Source organism: Salvelinus sp. IW2-2015, linkage group LG4p (assembly GCF_002910315.2).
Source record: "Salvelinus sp. IW2-2015 linkage group LG4p, ASM291031v2, whole genome shotgun sequence".
Lineage (NCBI taxonomy): Eukaryota > Metazoa > Chordata > Actinopteri > Salmoniformes > Salmonidae > Salvelinus > Salvelinus sp. IW2-2015.
This window is the reverse complement of record NC_036841.1, coordinates 9,344,272-9,363,205: the sequence shown is the minus strand read 5'-3', so window position 1 is coordinate 9,363,205 and position 18,934 is coordinate 9,344,272. Positions and strand designations below refer to the sequence as shown.

Sequence of the window (18,934 nt, the reverse complement as noted above, 5' to 3'; positions counted from 1 at the left end):
TTCAATCCAACTTTCCATTACGCTATACTACAACATCACCGGGCCTTTCCTTCCCCAGTGTATGTGCTAGTCATTACATCTTAGTTGAGAAATGTCTTGAGAAGTGGCAATTAATACTAACACTCATACTCGTTTGGCCCTACATGCGTACTTGTGTAACTTATAGCTTGTGCCTACAGGACTTTAGCACAGCACTCCTCTTCTCATAAAGAATAGTTAAGGTTTTCAAAACAAATACACTGATGTCTGAGATACACTGATTATACTGTGCTAGGGTTGAATAGGGTTAGACTGTGATTGAACATTATTGACAGCTTCAGGGTCTGACAGTAAGTCTACTTAGTCAATATTCTACCTTGACAATCAGAGGTATGTCTGGTACAAGGACAAGGTAGATGGACCAGAGATGAATAAACACAGTGGATGACTGTCCATTAGATGAATGTGGAGGAAATGGCATTAGAATGGTAGGATCTATTATCATGTTGTGTATGTAGACCCTGGAAGGTCTACTCTATTTCAGTCCAGAGACATGAACAGTGAATGACTCTTAGGGAGTGACGAAGGGAGTCCAACAGCTGGGGCTCACAGCAGCAAACCTTCATCTCTGTGTGCGCCTTGCAGTGCTTCTCCTTGTGAACATCAAAGAGTTTAGCAGCATATACAGTAACACAAGAGCCAGTTAGTCAATGTTCACTTCCCTGCCCAAACTCTTAATCAGAGTGAAGATGTCAAAAGATTTTCATGTTACCTACTGAGCAGGTAAATTACCTCGTTACTAGCAGGCGCCTGCTAGCACAGGGGTATATTCATTAGTGCAAACCGTTGCAACAAAATAAATGCGTCTTATTGGAGAAATTGAGTTTAGTCCTCCCCATTTCAGCCCGTTTGGGTCTGAATTAAACCCTGTTTAAACAGCTAGCCAGTGGCAAAAGGTCTCCATTTTAGTCAACTGTTTATTGCAAGGATGGAAACCCACAGAATAATCATTTGTCTTATGGAGCTGAAGTATGGTCCCAAAGTGCATGTACAGCATATCATGTGAAAATGTCAACGCACATATTTATGCTGAGGCTTTTTACAGTTGGCGTCATCTAGCAGGACTATTTTATTACACTGTTTAAGGACATCTTCTATGGTTTCCATCAAACAGTCCTTTAAAATACATACAAACACTGCTCTTCTAACATATCGTGGAAATACATTCACAAGATGGCTTAATACTCCAACCCAACAAGGCAGTGAAATAAGCCTTGTATATTAAGACTAGTATAGAAGATATTTTCTGGCTTTAAATAGTAAATCTCCCAGACATTGTTTTTTTTAGCCAAAAATATACCTGTTGGAAGATTGCAACAATATTTGAAAGAGTAATCTTTGTAGTGTGTACAATTATGTCCAAATAACTTTTCAGTGTCAAAATGCCTTTTTGTACAAACAATGCCATTTTCAGAAACAAATGTCATGTTTGTGGCATTAACATGTAATAATCAATCTGCATTAAAATGAGAGTTTGTTGGAAACCATTGGACCAGGGCACATCAAAAACACAACCCAACACTCAAAACATATTACCTTTCCCTCCCCAACAGAGACACAGCTCAAATCAGTTATATGGCCTTCATACATTTACATTAAACAAATATTATTAACACCAATCTCAAGTGATTCAATCACACAAATGCCATAGAGTTTCTTTCTGTGTTCGTTTATACAAGCAGACRCTCCACCTACCACTCCTTACTGTCAGCCCACCTCATTGAGTGGAGTGGCATCGAGTCACTGACAGTCAAAGTACTGGGAGTCAGTAGATCACCCATGTAGTACAGTTACCCTCTCTTAAATAAACCTAGTCCACAGCCATGGGACTTCTGCCAGAGAGTGGCCACTAGTAATGACCTTTGACCCCATCTAGGCCTGAACTTGGGCAGCCTGCTCCTTCTCCAGCCGCCGCTGTTGGTAGGAATTGTAGATGTCCAGGAACATGTCCTTGCAGGCAATTTTGGCGCCAAGCTTGGAACAGATGAGGAAGGAGCCGGCCATCTTGCGGTGCAGGGAGTAGGTCTCCTCGGGGGGCGGGGTGAGGCGGTGACGCAGCATGACAGGGATCAGGCTCTGGATCCGCTGCGTGGTGCTCTGGGTGCCAAAGTCAAAGGGGTCAGAGTTGGCGAAGGCCTCGCCCAGGATCATCACTGCCTCCACGTGGGCGTCCTGGAACGCCTTGGGAGAGGGGGCATTTTCAACACAACTTGGTAACACTCCGCATGTATAATGCTTTATTACTTGTTAAAAGCATGTATGAACCTTTATTATGGTCTTAAAATGAATAATATTATATATCCCTCTGTTTATTAGTTTTTTTTACTGACTCAAAAGTGTAGAAAAGTACATGGCTATGTATACAACCCCGCCCCAGTAGAAGGAGAGGAGAAAGGGAACAGAGAGAGAAGGGTGATGTCATAAACCACACATAAAAAATGTATACGCTTCATGACACCATGGTTATCACTGCACAAAAATACCTTCTTACCTTGGCCTCAAACCCTGTGAGGAACTTGAGGTCCTTGGATTTCTCCAGCACAGTCTCCCTATCTCCGATGGARGCTGCGTGCACCACCTGGACACAGACAGACGTCATCAAAAGGTTACAGAGAACAAAATCAAAGCCATTTGATATGCTGTGCTCCTGGGTCTAAAATATTCATGGGATCAGGTAATTGTTAGGGCACACCGTAGAAAAACGTTGTCCTGGTAGTCCGTCCCTGCTTCGGCCCATTTCCTTTCGTTTGGTGTTTTAATGCACACGACTCAGATTAATTTACCTGTACGTAATCATCTGTGAAGGCCTCAGGGTAATCCCGGCACGCACCGAAATCCAACAGAATAATCTGGAGACACAAAGTGGGCGGAGGTTTAACTACGTAACATCCCCACCAATAGAACAATCGCCATCACACATGTTCATGAATGCGGGGAATAAAGTGGTATGTTCTCATGAAAATGTATGATACACTGAATACATGTACATAAAATGTATTTCAGTGTACATGTATTCATAAATCCATTATAAAGCTATTTAATACAAAAACATGATTGAAGGTCAGAGTCATGGTATTGATGAATGACACAGAGGTTAAGTCCCCAATGGCACCCTATTCCCTACATAAAAATCAGCGCACCCTGTGGCCTCTGGTCAAAAGTAGCGCACTATATAGGGAATAGGGTTCCAGATGAGACACCTCTAGCATCTCGTCACAGGCTCACTCGCCCTCTYACCTTGTTCTGCTCAGCGTTGTAGAAGAAGTTGGCCCAGTTGGGGTCCGTCTGCATGAAGCGGAACTCAAAGAGCTCTCTCAGACACAGCTGTAGGATGTTGAAGCAGATCTGTAGGGGAGAGGTGATGTGGGACCACAGGGGTCAGTTTATCACTCCTAAACTGAGTCCCAAAATGGCACCAAATAGGGAACAGGGTGACATTTGGGATGCATCCACTACATAGTGTGAGTGATATCAGTGTCACCACTCAACTTGGGATACTGCCCCCTGCTGGTCAAAATGAGCCATGTTCATAGTGTTGCTTCAGAAATGTGGTTTTAGAGCGTCCTTTTAAAGTATTAATAATGCTCTCCATTATCTGTCGTTTTCATTTCATCCCAACGCCACAGGTGCTGAATCGTGAGTGAAACCTTGTCTGTTCACAAAGTAAGAACCCTGGAGTCATTTTAAACCAGATTCCACAATCACTTGAGCCATTAATAAATATGAATGATTCCTCTACTTCTGGGTGTAGAGACAATGACGTATGATTCATTGCTTCAGGGTTTGGGGGGGGGGGCGAGGGGATGCCTAATTTCTTCATATCAGTGACAACTGAGAAGAGCACATTATACAGGTGGTCTGCAGAGTCATAGCTTAGCAACCTATCTAACGGTTAAGGCAGGATTTCCCAAACTCAGTCCTCGGGACCCCAAGAGGTGCAACGTTTTGGTTTTTGCCAAAACGTCAGCTGTGAGTCATAGCCGTGGCCGATTAATTAGGGMCGATTTCAAGTTCATAACAAATCGGTAATCGGCATTTTTGGACGCCGATTATGGMCGATTACATTGCACTCCACAAGGAGACAGGCTGACCACCTGTTATGCAAGTGGAGCAAGGAGCCAAGGTAAGTTGCTAGCTAGCATTAAACTTATCTTATAAAAAACAATCAATCTTCACACAATCACTAGTTAACTAYACATRGTTGATGAWATTACTAGGTTAACTAGCTTGTCCTGCGTTGCATATAATCAATGCGGTGCCTGTTAATTTATCATTGAATCACAGCCTACTTCGCCAAACGGGTGATGATTTAAGCACATTCGTGAAAAAAGCACTGTCGTTGCACCAATGTGTACCTACCCATGAACATCAATGCTTTTCTTAAAATCAATACACAAGAAAAAAAAAATGTAAACCTGCATATTTAGTTAATATTGCCTGATAACATGAATTTCTTTTAACTAGAGAAATTGTGTCACTTCTCTTGCGTTCTGTGCAAGCAGAGTCAGGGTATTTGGGCCACCTGGCTCGTTGTGAACTGTGTGAAGACCATTTCTTCCTAACAAAGACCGTAATTAATTTGCCTGAATTTTACATAATTATGACATAACATTGAAGGTTGTGCAATGTTACAGCAATATTTAGACTTAGATAAAATAAAGGTTCCGTATTTCACTGAAAGAATTAAATGTTTTGTTTTCGAAATGATAGTTTCCGGATTTGACCATATTAATGACCTAAGGCTCGTATTTCTTTGTGTTTATTATATTATAATTAAGTCTATGATTTGATATTTGATAGAGCAGTCTGACTGAGCGGTGGTTGGCAGCAGCAGGCTCCYAAGCATTCATTCAAACCGCACTTTACTCCATTTGCCAGCAGATATTCGCAATGCTTGAAGCACAGCGCTGTTTATGACTTCAAGCCTATCAACTCCTGAGATTAGGCTGGCAATACTATAATGCCTATAAGAACATCCAATAGTCAAAGGTCTATGAAATACAAATGGTATAGAGAGAAATAGTCCTATAATAACTACAACCTAAAACCAGCTTTCATATGTTCTCATGTTCTGAGCAAGGAACTTAAACGTTAGCTTTTTTACATGGCACATACTTTCTTCTCCAACACTTAGTTTTTGCATTATTTAAACCAAATTGAACATGTTTCATTATTTATTTGAGACTAAATTGATTTTATTGATGTATTATATTAAGTTAAAATAAGTGTTCATTAAGTATTGTTGTAATTGTCATTATTACAAATATATATAAATAATAAATAAATAAATTTAAAATTWGTCCGATTAATCGGTATCTGCTTTTTTTGGTCCTCCAATAATCAGTATCGGCGTTGAAAAATCATAATCGTTTGACCTCTAGTAGTATTAGGGCAAAAAAAAATCTAAACATCTAAACCCCCCTTGGGGTCCGAAGGGCCGAGTTTGGGAAACTCTGGGTTAAGGGCAGTCAGAGCTACAACCAGTCAACCAGTCACTGAGTTAGACTAAGGTTAGGCAATGATGTGGCCACAACATCCCCCCACAGCGCTACCGGGAAAAAGGCCATTCACCACATTCACCCAATGTTTATTATCCTGGGTGGAGGTCAACTCTAACCTGATTCCTTGTCTCCTGATCCAGATCCACACAGCTGTCCAGCGGTACCCCTGACACCAGCTCCATGGCCAGAACCCTCCTTCCTGAGAGCTCGTCCACCACAAATGGAACGTGGAAAAATGGGTCATCCGCCAGAAGTGACCTGAGGCAGACAGACATCATTAATCTGCTCAACAGGACTGAGCTGGTACATTGCTATGCATCAATACACAACAGGACCACAAATTGTACTACCATCAGATTCACAGTGCATTAGAGAGCGTATCATCCTGACAGGAACTGAAATAAATAAAGATAGAAATCACATGAGGGCCAGCTTCCCCAATACTGTGGAAAGTGGTATTTAATTTATACTCACTGTATAGTAACATTTGGATACACTAAGAGGACTACTACAGGCTATTCAAGTTAATTATCCTTCTGAAGAGACATCATGCTTTATGACAGACTCAGTGGTGTAGGGCTTACTTAAAATGCTTGGCACTCTCCGCCTCTCTCTTGTAGTCGCACTCCCACGCCAGCTCCCTTTGAAGGACTTCTAGACTACTGTCTGCAAACAAGCCTGTGAGAAAATAAATGTCAATGTAAGTTAGGCAGCCTCCTGAGGGCATTTTCCCAAGTACTAGGATATCTTTCTCACTACAAAGCATTCAAGTAGATTACTTTAGTCATGAAAAGCGCTATATAAATTGAATAAATTATTATTAGTTTGGATTTCTGAACCCTTACCGTCTGGTAGAACAATACTCATCTTCAGCACAGACATCAGGTTGTTGATGTCACTGTGGATGCTCTCAGCTACTCCTGGGTACTGCAATGAAGAGAGAGAACAGACATCCAAAATTACATGAGAAAAGATCAAAGACTGTCTGAGAATATCAAGAACCTAATCTTAGAGCTCCCATGACAAAACACTGCGATAATCTCTTTACCAGAACAATAACTTTTTAACAAGTTACTTWAAAAAAAAGGCAACCAACCCTTAACTAGGGGTCGGGATTTTAGGTAGATGTTTTTTTTCTTTAGCCAAATATAAATAATCTACATTTTACAATGACAAATAAAACCTCTTCATGGGTCATTGACTGATACCATTGCTACTATACTACTGAACCTGGAATTGGAGCCTGGATCTCTTTGGATGCCAAAGGATATGTATGGCATCCCTCACCTGGATCTTCATGGCGACCTCCCTGCCATCGTGCAGCTTCCCGTGATGCACCTGGCCAATGGAGGCGGCGGCGAAGGGCTTGTCCGCAAACGACGACAGCTTCTCCCTCCAGCCCGCACCTAGCTCCTCCTCCAGAACTTTCTGCAGTCACATACACAGCAGAGCGGACAGTCTTGAAGTCCAATTTGATTCCAAATTGACTTGCTAACATTCGTAGCAGTGGAATGTCAAATATTACTATACAATATCTGAAGTTCAAGAAGACACCCGATAGGCACAGCAATCTAAGGCACCGCAGTGCTAGAGGCGTCACTACAGACACCCTGGTTCGAATCCAGGCTGTATCACAGCCGGCCGTGATTGGGAGTCCCATAGGGCGGCGCACAATTGGCCCAGCATCGTCCGCGTTTGGCCGGTGTAGACCGTAATTTTAAATAAGAATTTGTTCTTAACTGACTTGCCTAGTTAAATAAAGGTTAAATGCATTTATTTTTATAATAATTTCAGTGTATGCATGACTCACATTCATCTGCCAGGAGGGCATGAAGTCCGCGCTCTGTCGGACCCGCTCAAAGATCTTCTGTAGCTGCGGGTTTATGAAGGAGTTATCTACAGGGAAGAGCACAACATATGTTAAATTTACCTGGTATGCATAATGTGTTGAATTGGTAATACTTTACATAGAATGTAATGTAGCATCTATAATGCCTTTATAGATGCAGCATAACCATCCAACAAGTATTCCAATTGAATTCATCAAAGATAAATGTGATGGGTGACAGAGGGGAGGGTAGACCATTATACCTTGTATACTGAGCATCTGTCCTATTTTGAGGGCTGCCCCTCTGACTTTGCACAAGGTGTCCACTATCCTCTCAGCATTGGCCTCGGACAGGAGAGGAGAGTCCAACAGGGCACCCTCTGAGAGAGACATGGTCGAGTTTATTATGGAATCAGAATGAAGGAGAGAAGCAAGCATAGAGTAAAACAAACTAAGGTCTGAATTCATGAGCAAGACCGGAGTAACTACACACCAACATGAGAAATACTCTATATCATAACATTCAATGGTGAACCAAGCCATATTGAGAGGAACCAGATTCAACCCAATGCCAGCCTGGCGGCCAATCGAACAACCTATSATGCAGCTTCTTCATCTCAGGGTCTGTTTCAGAGATGCATGGAGGAACTTAGAGTTGAAGTCGGAAGTTTACATACACTTAGGTTCGAGTCATTAAAACTTGTTTTTCAACCACTCCACAAATTTCTTGTTAACAAACTATAGTTTTGGAAAGTCGGTTAAGACATCTACTTTGTGCATGACAAGTAATTTTTCCAACAATGGTTTACAGACAGATTAATTCACTGTATCGCAATTCCAGTGGGTCAGAAGTTTACATACACTAAGTTGACTGTTTCTTTAAACAGCTTGGAAAATTCCAGAAAATTATGTCATAGCTTWAGAAGCTTCTGATAGGCTAATTGACATCATTTGAGTCAATTGGAGGTGTACCTGTGGATGTATTTCAAGGCCGACCTTCAAACTCATTGCCTCTTTGCTTGAAGGCATAGGAAAATCAAAAGAAATCAGCCAAGACCTCAGAAAAAAAAATGGTAGACCTCCACAAGTCTGGTTCATCCTTGGAAGCAATTTCCAAATACCTTAAGGTACCACGTTCATCTGTACAAACCATAGTACTCAAGTATAAACACCATGGGACCACGCAACCATCATACTGCTCAGGAAGGAGATGCGTTCTGTCTCCTAGASATGAACGTACTTTGGTGCAAAAAATGCAAAATCAATCCCAGAACAACAGCAAAGGACCTTGTGAAGATGCTGGAGGAAACAGGTACAAAAGTCTCTATATCCACAGTAAAACGAGTCCTATATCGACATAACCTGAAAGGCCGCTCAGCAAGGAAGAAGCCACTGCTCCAAAATCATCATAAAAAAAGCCAGACTACGGTTTGCAACTGCACATGGGGAAAAATATCGTACTTTTTGGAAAAATGTCCTCTGGTCTGATGAAACAAAAATAGAACTGTTTGGCCATAATGACCATCGTTATGTTTGGAGGAAAAAGGGGGAGGCTTGCAAGCCGAAGAACACCATCCCAACCGTGAAGCACGGGGGTGGCAGCATCATGTTGTGGTGGTGCTATGCGGCAGGAGGGACTGGTGCACTTCACAAAGTAGATAGCATCATGAGGTAGGAAAATTATGTGGATATATTGAAGCAACATCTCAAGACATCAGTCAGAAAGTTAAAGCTTGGTCGCAAATGGGTCTTCCAAATGGACAATGACCCCAAGCATACTTACAAAGTTGTGGCAAAATGGCTTAAGTACAACAAAGTCAAGGTATTGGAGTGGCCATCACAAAGCTTTGACTTCAATCCTATAGAAAATTTGTGGGCAGAACTGAAAAAGCATGTGCGAGCAAGGAGGCCTACAAACCTGACTCATGTTACACTAGCTCGGTCATGAGGAATGGGCCAAGCTTGTGGAAGGCTACCCAAAACGTTTGACCCAATTTAAACAATTTAAAGGCAACGCTACCAAATACTAATTGAGTGCATGTAAACTTCTGAMCCACTGGGAATGTGATGAAAGAAATAAAAGCTGAAATAAATCATTATCTCTACTATTATTTTGACATTTCACATTCTTAAAATAAAGTGGTGATCCTAACTGACCTAAGACGGGGAATTTTTACTAGGATTAAATGTCAGGAATTGTGAAAAAACTGAGTTTAAATGTATTTGGCTAAGGTGTATGTAAACTTCCGACTTCAACTGTACCTGCACGCTTGGCTCCCATAGACTGCTTCGCCACCTCTGCAATGGCACCTAGTCCCAGCCCGACTGCCAGACCTGCCAACGAGACAGACATAAGGAAGTGTGCCAAACACTACATTGTTTCACTTGAGACGCACACTGATCTCTCCTTTGTCTGGCCATCATACACATGTGCCATTTAAGTCAAAATCAAATCAAAGTTTATTTGTCACCTGCACCGAATACAACAGGTGTAGACCTTACAGTGAAATGCTTACTTACAGGCTCTAACCAATGGTGCAAAAAAAAGGTATTAGGTGAACAATAGGTAAGTAAAGAAATAAAAACAGTAAAAAGACAGTGAAAAACAGTAGCGAGGCTATATACAGTAGCGAGGATACATACAGACACCGGTTAGTCAGGCTGATTGAGGTAGTATGTACATGTAGATATGGTTAAAGTGACTATGCATATATGATGAACAGAGAGTAGCAGTAGCGTAAAGAGGAGTTGGCAGGTGGTGGGACACAATGCAGATAGCCCGGTTAGCCAATGTGCGGGAGCACTGGTTGGTCGGGCCAATTGAGGTAGTATGTACATATGTATAGTTAAAGTGACTGTGCATATATGATAAACAGAGAGTAGCAGCAGCGTAAAAGAGGGGTTGGGTTGGGAAGCCTTTTTGTCCTAGACTTGGCACTCCGGTACCGCTTGACAATTTTTAAGGCCTTCCTCTGACACCGTGTAGAGGTCCTGGATGGCAGGCAGCTTAGCCCCAGTGAAATCAAGGTCATAGGGACTGGGCTGTGAAATGATGTAATGACTATAATGGTTGATTTAATAATGTACTAGAAATATTGATTGATTGTAATATAGCTGCATGCTGGCTGGGTCATGTTTCTTTAGGCATCTATCAATAGAATCCTATAGGTGTACCTAATAAAACTGCAATATCCGGGGTTGATTTCCATTCATTGCAGTGAAACTCTTACCCCCGAAGTTGACCAGCCTGCTGATTCTCGTGGCAGGGACCTTCCTCTCTCTTGCACGATCACTAAGCTGTAAAAATGAGACTTCCATTAAAACAATATCTAACACCAAACATAATCAAATGAGCTAATTTGAGCTACAACCTGCAACATCTAAATTATTTGAGGCTAAAAGACCCCAGTCTCGTGCCAAAGGATAACACTGCACAGTAGTGGATGTTCCATAACATAAGGGCCTGAGAGACTACATGCCACCATGTTTCAGCTATAGCACATACCTGGAGTAATACAGTACCACATCGGTAGGCCTATATCAAATTGGTTCATCCCAGAGGATATATTTAGATGTACAATATTCATGTGAAGCACAGTACAGTTGGCCTATGTATAAAGACCGCCATTGCATACTTCTTTAGAAAATGGGGAAATTATTTCCTAATATAGCAAAGACCAACTTAACCCCCAATGTCCCCATCATGATTTACAACTACAATGCCAGCCCAAAACCCAGTCAGTGGAACAGCCCAGACAATCAGGAGGTAAGCATACGTCACTGACCTTCTGCTTAACAATAGGCCTGGAGAGTGCCTGCTTGGACTCCCTGGCCTTCTTGATGTCCTCTGGGGTGAGTCTGGCCACTACCGAGTCATGGACAAACCTGGTGTGGCGTTGCGTCGAGGCGATGTGCAGGAACCGGGAACTTTGGCCAGGCAAGCCTGCTCCCCCTGGACCCCGGGCTGGGCTGTGAGGCACTCCGCTGGGCATCTCTGTGGCCCCTGGGCCTGGGGGGAATTCAGAGCCCACCGCCCATTTAGCAGCCTCATCCGGGTCCATTTCCTCCCATCCCTCAGCATCAGGGAATACATCATCCTTGATAGACTGTTGCTGAATATGGAAAACGTCACATTCAGTGCCTCATTCAATGTCACTGCAGGCAATAGACACCATGGTGCACGCAATTGTATTAGGCAGAGTACTATAACACTTTATGCWGCCTAAGAGCTGAAAAGGGCATTGAACTGTGATAATGTCTCCAATGTACATCTATTTATTTGATGTGTGCAGAAAGGCCCCCCTTCTCTCCCGTGTGAACATACCATGGCAGAACCACCCATGACTGTGCCCATCACGCTCTCAACCACCTCCTGGGCAGCTTTGACCCCAGTGCCCAGCGTGGAGTTACAGGCCATTAGCCTCAGCATCTCCCCCTGGGTGTTGGCAAACGCTTGGCCAACCTTCCCTGCTCCCCTCAGCACATGAAACACCTCAGCTAGCATCTCTGCAAAGACACACACACACACACACACACACACACACACACTAAATCTACCTATACATTTAGTCTAAGCTTGGCTTATCATTGAAGAAGATTCAGTATGCATGACATGTAATGCACACACGTGTGTCTTCGACCTGCACTCCTCACAGGCTATATAAGTAACTTATATGCTTTCCCAAAGACGTTGTCGTTTGATTACCAAGTGAAAATAGTGGTGCAGTTACAACACAATCGAATATAAGAGGCAAAAATTCGATTTTTAATTTGGGTAACGTTGAATGCATAGATTTAACCCAAGCATGTTGTTCACACTAGCTACTAAGTTAGTTAGGCTTCACACCCCAACATCAGAGCTAATGAATCACTTAGTTAACTTTAGCTAGATAGTTTAAAATATACCAAGGAATTGTCAGTCACTTACTATTGAAGGGATGCTTCCTATAGAATTTGGAGAGTAGCTGACGACTGTCCTCTTGCCCGTGAAGTCAATGGACGCTGTTTTGCAACAACTTTCAGACCCGGAAATAGAGGTTTGACTAAATTGACAGACGTGCTTGTGGTCCAACTGCGCCGGGCAAAATAGGAGAAGGCGGGCGTAATATCACTAGACCAATCCTACGCCACGTTTCAATGATTTAATGTGTGATTGACGGAGGAAAGTTTTTCCACTGAACAAATCAGAGAAGTGAAAGGTGTGGCTACGGCAACCTAATGGCCAATAACATATTAATGGGCGTATCATGAGGAAGCATGCACTTGTTTGGAATGTAGTTACAAAATCTTGAGGATGGTGCTGATGCTCAGTGGCGTGTATTTATGGATGCCAAGGAAAGCCAGGCTTCCCCCAAACATTTAAAAAGGAAAAAATATATACAATAATTTATCGTTCGTCTCTCTGAGTTTCATAATTGTCATTCAATTCACAAGAGGCGAGATGTATCTCACCGGAGAAAGCACCCAGGCGAGCGAAACAGTGCCCCTCTGCCCCTTTATGTGTAGCCCATCTAACTGATGCTTTGTTGCAGCAGCCAGCCAGCGCCAGCCGTCTGGTCGAAATGAGTATGACCTTGTTGGCGCCCGTGACATTGAATGAATGCAAGGGAAGCTAGCGACCCAGTGTTGCCAACTCCTCAGTAAGGAAAGTAGCTATTGGCTGTCCTAAAAGTCGCTAAATGACGTAATCGCCTAATTTGCATAATTAACCATGTGCATGTAATTGTGATGACACTGTAGGAGAGAGGAATAACGTCGTGGGAGAGAAAAAAAATGAGTAAAAAAACACCCTAAATATGTTTGGAACTACAAATGAGCAAGCTGCAGAGAGTGGCACACACAGCGAATAAGAACCAGATATTTGAGGCCATACTCCTCCTTCAGCACTTTATGGACCCCATTGTTAATCCCCATCATAACAGAGGCATTGTCAGTCCCTATCCCCAGGAGAAGACAACACTTCTCGAGGAAAGCCACAACAGCACAGGCTATATATTTGCATCTCCTCCCTCCAACTCAACAAGCCCCAGAAATGTTGATACAACTGTCTGCTTGGTGTCACTAAAGTACCTTATCACAACCCCCAGGTACTTAGAAACACTTACATCCGTGGACTCATCGAGGAGGAGGCTGAAATGCTGGTCACCCACATCTGCGACCAACTTTTTCAGAAAGTATGGTGCTAGAACACCATTAATCATTTCTGTGCACTTTGTCCTGTGCATTTTGAAGTGGGTAGCAGCAGTGGAGTCTGAGAAAGCAGCTCTACATGCTTCTCCAATGTGATCACATGCTAGCATGGAACAGTGTTCAGCGATAGCTAATGCCATGGTGGCCTCAGCCTTTTTTGCAGAGTACATTTTTTWAAACATAAATGGCAGCTTGTTTTGGGTGGAACTGTTATAAGGCTTTGCCTTTTGACTATATTTTTGAGTTGTCGTGTTTTTTTTACATCACTAAGTTTGGCGTAGAAATCAGCCTTACAATACAGGCAGTATGCCCGTGTATCATCTCCAATAAATGGCTTCAACCAGCCTTTGAATTCAGGGTTTGATTCCCACTCCTTTCTGTATTTTTGAGTGTACAGTTTAGACTGCGACATGATTTAGCTAGCCAGCTAGATGTTTAGCTTATGTCACAGTGAGGCACACACACAGTGGACAAGGTGAGTAAGTGACTGAGGCTGTGTGAGTCAAATGCAGTGATTTATTTTTGTGCAGTGATTTATTTTAGACAAGGAACATTTTACATTTACATCCCGTCCTGAATGTAAGCCAGGGCAGGATCAGCCAGCGGCGGCTTCCCGCATGCGCGATTAATTTGCAGACTGGACGCGGAGGGGTGAACATCTCCTGCTCTGACTGCAGCTGGGAGGGACTGCTGCGCGAGGACTGGGCCGCCGCCTGTGAGTGCTTTGGGACGGGGGTGAGGCCCACGGCAGCACCCGCTGCTCGTTGAGAAGAGTAAGAACGATACGTGCTTTCACATCAGAGTCTCCAAAAGTCTCCAATAACACCAGAAAAAGTCGCTAGATTTGTCGCTAGTCGATATTTTGAAAATGTGTCGCTAGAGGGGTCTGAATACTCGCTAAATATAGCGACAATGTCGCTAAGTTGGCAACACTGTAGCGACCTTGATCTTTTTTTTTTTTTTTTTTTTTTACAATAATAGCTAATCAGCATTGAACTAAACTGATGGTCCTGATGGTCCTTTCCTAGAATGGCCATGGACAGAGATAGCGATTGGACATGTGGTTTTACCTAATTATCCATACCAAATCAAATTTTATTTGTCACATGCGCCGAATACAACAGGTATTTCACCTTACAGTGAAATGCTTACTTACAAGCCCTTAATTAAGCAACAATGCTTTATGAAGTTAAGAAAAAAATAAGTGTTCAGTAAAAAATAGATAGAAAATAAAAGTATATATACAGGGGGTACCGGTACAGAGTCAATGTGTGTGGAGCACCGATTAGTCGAGGTAATTGAGGTAATATGTACATGTAGGTAGAGTTAAAGTGACTATGCATAGATGATAAATAGAGAGTAGCAGCAGCGTAAAAGAGGGGTCTGGTTAGCCCTTAGATTAGCTGTTCAGGAGTCTTATTGCTTGGGGGTAGAAGCTGTTTAGAAGCCTCTTGGACCTCGACTTGGCACTCCGGTACCGCTTGCCTTGCGGTAGCAGAGAGAACAGTCTATGACTAGGGTGGCTGGAGTCTTTGACAATTTTTAGGGCCTTCCTCTGACACCGCCTGGTATAGAGGACCTAGATGGCAGGAAGCTTAGCCCTGGTGATGTACTGGGCCGTACATACTACGATCTGTAGTGCATTGCGGTCGGAGGCTGAGCAGTTGCCATACCAGGCAGTGATGCAACCCATCAGGATGCTCTCGATGGTGCAGCTGTAAAACCTTTTTAGGATCTGAGAACCCATGCCAAATCTTTTCAGTCTCCTGAGGGGGAATAGGTTTTGTCGTACCCTCTTCACGACTGTCTTGGTGTGTGTGGACCATGTTAGTTTGTTGGTGATGTGCACGCCAAGGAACTTGAAGCTCTCAACCTGCTCCACTACAGCCCCGTTGATGAGAATGGGGGTGGGCTCGGTCCTCCTTTTCCTGTAATCATCTCCTTTGTCTTGATCACGTTGAGGGAGAGGTTGTTATCCTTGCACCACACGGTCATGTTTCTGACCTCCTCCCTATAGGCTGTCTCATCATTAATGATGATGTTGGAGTCGTGCCTGGCCGTGCAGTCATGAGTGAACAGGGAGTACAGGAGGGGACTGAGCATGCACCCCTGAGGGGCCCCCGTGTTGAGGATCAGCGTGGCGGATGTGTTGTTACCTACCCTTACCACCTGGAGGCGGCCCGTCAGGAAGTCCAGGATCCAATTGCAGAGGGAGGTGTTTAGTCCCAGGGTCCTTAGCTTAGTGATGAGCTTTGAGGGCACTATGGTGTTGAACGCTGAGCTGTAGTCAATGAATAGCATTCTCACATAGGTGTTCCTTTTGTCCAGGTGTGAAAGGGCAGTGTGGAGTGCAATAAGGATTGCATCATCTGTGGATCTGTTGGTGTGGTATGCAAATTGGAGTGGGTCTAGGGTTTCTGGGATAATGGTGTTGATGTGAGCCATGACCAGCGTTTCAAAACATTTCATGGCTACATTTGTGAGTGCTACGGGTCGGTAGTCATTTAGGCAGGTTACCTTAGTGTTATTGGGCACAGGGACTATGGTGGTCTGCTTGAAACATGTTGGTATTACAGACTCAGACATGGAGAGGTTGAAAATGTCAGTGAAGACACTTGGCAGTTGGTCAAAGCATGCTCAGAGTACACGTCCTGGTAATCTGTCTGGTCCTGCTGCCTTGTGAATGTTGACCTGTTTAAAGGTCTTACTCACATTAGCTGCGGCGTGCGTGATCACATAGTCGTCCGGAACAGTTGATGCTTTCATGCATGTTTCAGTGTTACTTGCCTATTAGTGAGCATAGAAGTTATTTAGCTAATCTGATAGGCTCGTGTCACTGGGCAGCTCTCAGCTCCACAACCGATGAGAGTCGGAGCCGGTGTAGTACGATTCAATCTAATACCTGTATTAACACTGTGCCTGTTTGATGGTTCGTCAGAGGGCATAGTGGGATATTTTATAAGATTCAGGGTTAGAGTCCCACTCCTTGAAAGCGGCAGCTCTACCCTTTAGCTCAGTGTGAATGTTGCCTGTAATCCATGGCTTCTGGTTGGGGTATGTACGTACGGTCACTGTGTGGATGACGTCCTCGATGCACTTATTGATAAAGCCAGTGACTGATGTGGTGTAGTCCTCAATGCCATCGGAAGAATCCCGGAACATATTCTTACCTTTGCCTCGATTCGGCAGTCTCATCCAGATCATCATGGCATTTGTAGTTCTTTATTAAAGCCACTAGGTAACATTTCATTTTTGGGGGGTAAATACAGGCAAATATACAGTATATTGATAAAAATCACCTTGTCCTTGAGAGATTTACATGGTTTTCAAAACATCACGCCAGGGTAAGCCTACACGAAACACAGCCCTTATTCCCTTCTTTTAAGTGTTTCTAAAATTGAAAAATGAATGATGGAAAAACGACTGGAACCATTTCCCTGTTTGACCTTTAGGTTTTATAGGTGTTATGACTCATACTGTGGTACTCTATTATCACAACACATAGGTTGTAATAGGGCATTTTTTCCCTGGCTTGGCTTCCCCAGGGATTTTACCTACGCACCTCGACTGCTGATGCTGAGTATCTTTTGAGATAAACATAGGAAATTCCTACACAGCAGCCAAGTAATGCAATAGCTCAACAATATTCTCCTTCAGACAAAGGCTTATTTGTCCATGAAACCTTCTGCAAACATAGCCGCGGGAAGTAGGGGTGCTGAGGGTGATGCAGCACTCCCTAAAAAATAAAACATAATTACACAACAAGATTTGTGAACTAGGCCTTTATTACTCCTGTACTCCTCAACCCCCCACCCCACCCCAATGAACACTTGCAAGACATGCTGGATACTATTCTAATGAGCCTATGAAACAAGGCCAATAATAATACCCAGTGTGCTTTGCCATTTTTATCTTTTACATTTGCATTTTGGTCTTTTAGCAGGCACTTTTATTCAGAGTGACTTACAGTCAGTGCATTTAACAGAGGTAGATAAACAACTACATATCACAGTCTTAGCAAGTAAAACATGTTTTGTTACTGTTACTGAGAATGTTGTTATAGTGAAGGCATGTACTCTAGTTGCAAATGTATTTTGTGTCTAAATTCCAAAATACCTCAATATACCTGTATTTGATGTAAATACTGGAATGGAATGTTTAGCTGGAATGGAATGTTCGTATCCGGTATAAAATTATCTGCTAAATGACTAAAATGTAAAATGTAAATGTTTTACATACAGATATCATACTACTGTATTTAATTATATAAAAATTGTAAAAAAAATTATATTGATGTCACAAATGTATCATTTGTACAGTTCTTATAAAAAATGTAGTTATTTGTTCCATTTGACTGTGTAAAACCCTAAATCTAGCAGTACTACTTCTCTGAGAGTGAGGCGGATATAGCATTTTGCAAAAATTGTTTTTTAAATTATTTGTCTCTCTGAAATGAAATCATCAAGTGACAGATTTTAAACAAATAAATGCCTGTCATTGAACAACCCCATGCCATGATTAGATGGCTTAGCTTTTGACTGTATGCTACAAACGTGGCATGTTCCACCAGCTGTGCTCCTCTGTTGGGTCATGTTTGTGCAATGARAAAAACATGACAATAATGTTACAGAACCATTGATAGTTTTTTGGGGAATATGTATGCAAACGTTGTACACTGTGGTGTGGTGGGGACCATAAAGCCATTTGAAAACAATTGAAAAGTATTGAAGACGCACTATACTGAAATCACTCCGCCATTTTCTGTTTAATAAAATTCTAATATTTTGCTTAATTTCAGTTTATGTGACAAAACAAGCAAGTATAGTGTATAGAATCCTTGTACCATCTAAACTGTTGTGAAATATATTTTCCATAACCAAAATGTTTTGTATTTTCAAGCTGTTTGAAGCTGGTGTACACAAGTGAGTGCGCACTCATGCATGGAGCCCAACACTCAGCAGTTCCGTCTGGCCCTCTGCTGGGCAGTATCAGCTGCTCTAAGCTCCTTCTACACACAAACCCACCTGTGCTACCATTTGCATGCATGGCCATCATGCATTTTTTTATTATTTTTTTATTTCACCTTTATTTAACCAGGTAGGCAAGTTGAGAACAAGTTCTCATTTACAATTGCGACCTGACCAAGATAAAGCAAAGCAGTTCGACACATACAACAACACAGAGTTACACATGGAGTAAAACAAACATACAGTCAATAATACAGTAGAAAAATAAGTCTATATACAATGTGAGCAAATGAGGTGAGATAAGGGAGGTAAAGGCAAAAAAAGGCCATGGTGGCGAAGTAAATACAATATAGCAAGTAAAACACTGGAATGGTAGATTTGCAGTGGAAGAATGTGCAAAGTAGAAATAT

The 18,934-nt window shown here is 42.6% G+C and overlaps 1 protein-coding gene across 1 annotated transcript; it reads right to left on the bottom strand.

The window, feature by feature from the left end:
* Positions 1–1,747: 1,747 nt before the first annotated feature.
* Positions 1,748–12,384, bottom strand: coq8b (coenzyme Q8B). Its single transcript, XM_023982235.2, has 15 exons — positions 12,296–12,384; positions 11,693–11,874; positions 11,154–11,480; positions 10,599–10,665; positions 9,631–9,702; positions 7,632–7,748; positions 7,351–7,436; positions 6,828–6,968; positions 6,386–6,467; positions 6,125–6,218; positions 5,657–5,798; positions 3,277–3,384; positions 2,823–2,888; positions 2,531–2,617; positions 1,748–2,220 (listed from the first exon to the last, which is right to left on the bottom strand). Exons 2-15 carry the CDS (start codon positions 11,870–11,872, stop codon positions 1,912–1,914), a joined length of 1,878 nt encoding a protein of 625 aa, XP_023838003.1. The 5' UTR covers positions 11,873–11,874; positions 12,296–12,384; the 3' UTR covers positions 1,748–1,911.
* Positions 12,385–18,934: the final 6,550 nt, after the last annotated feature.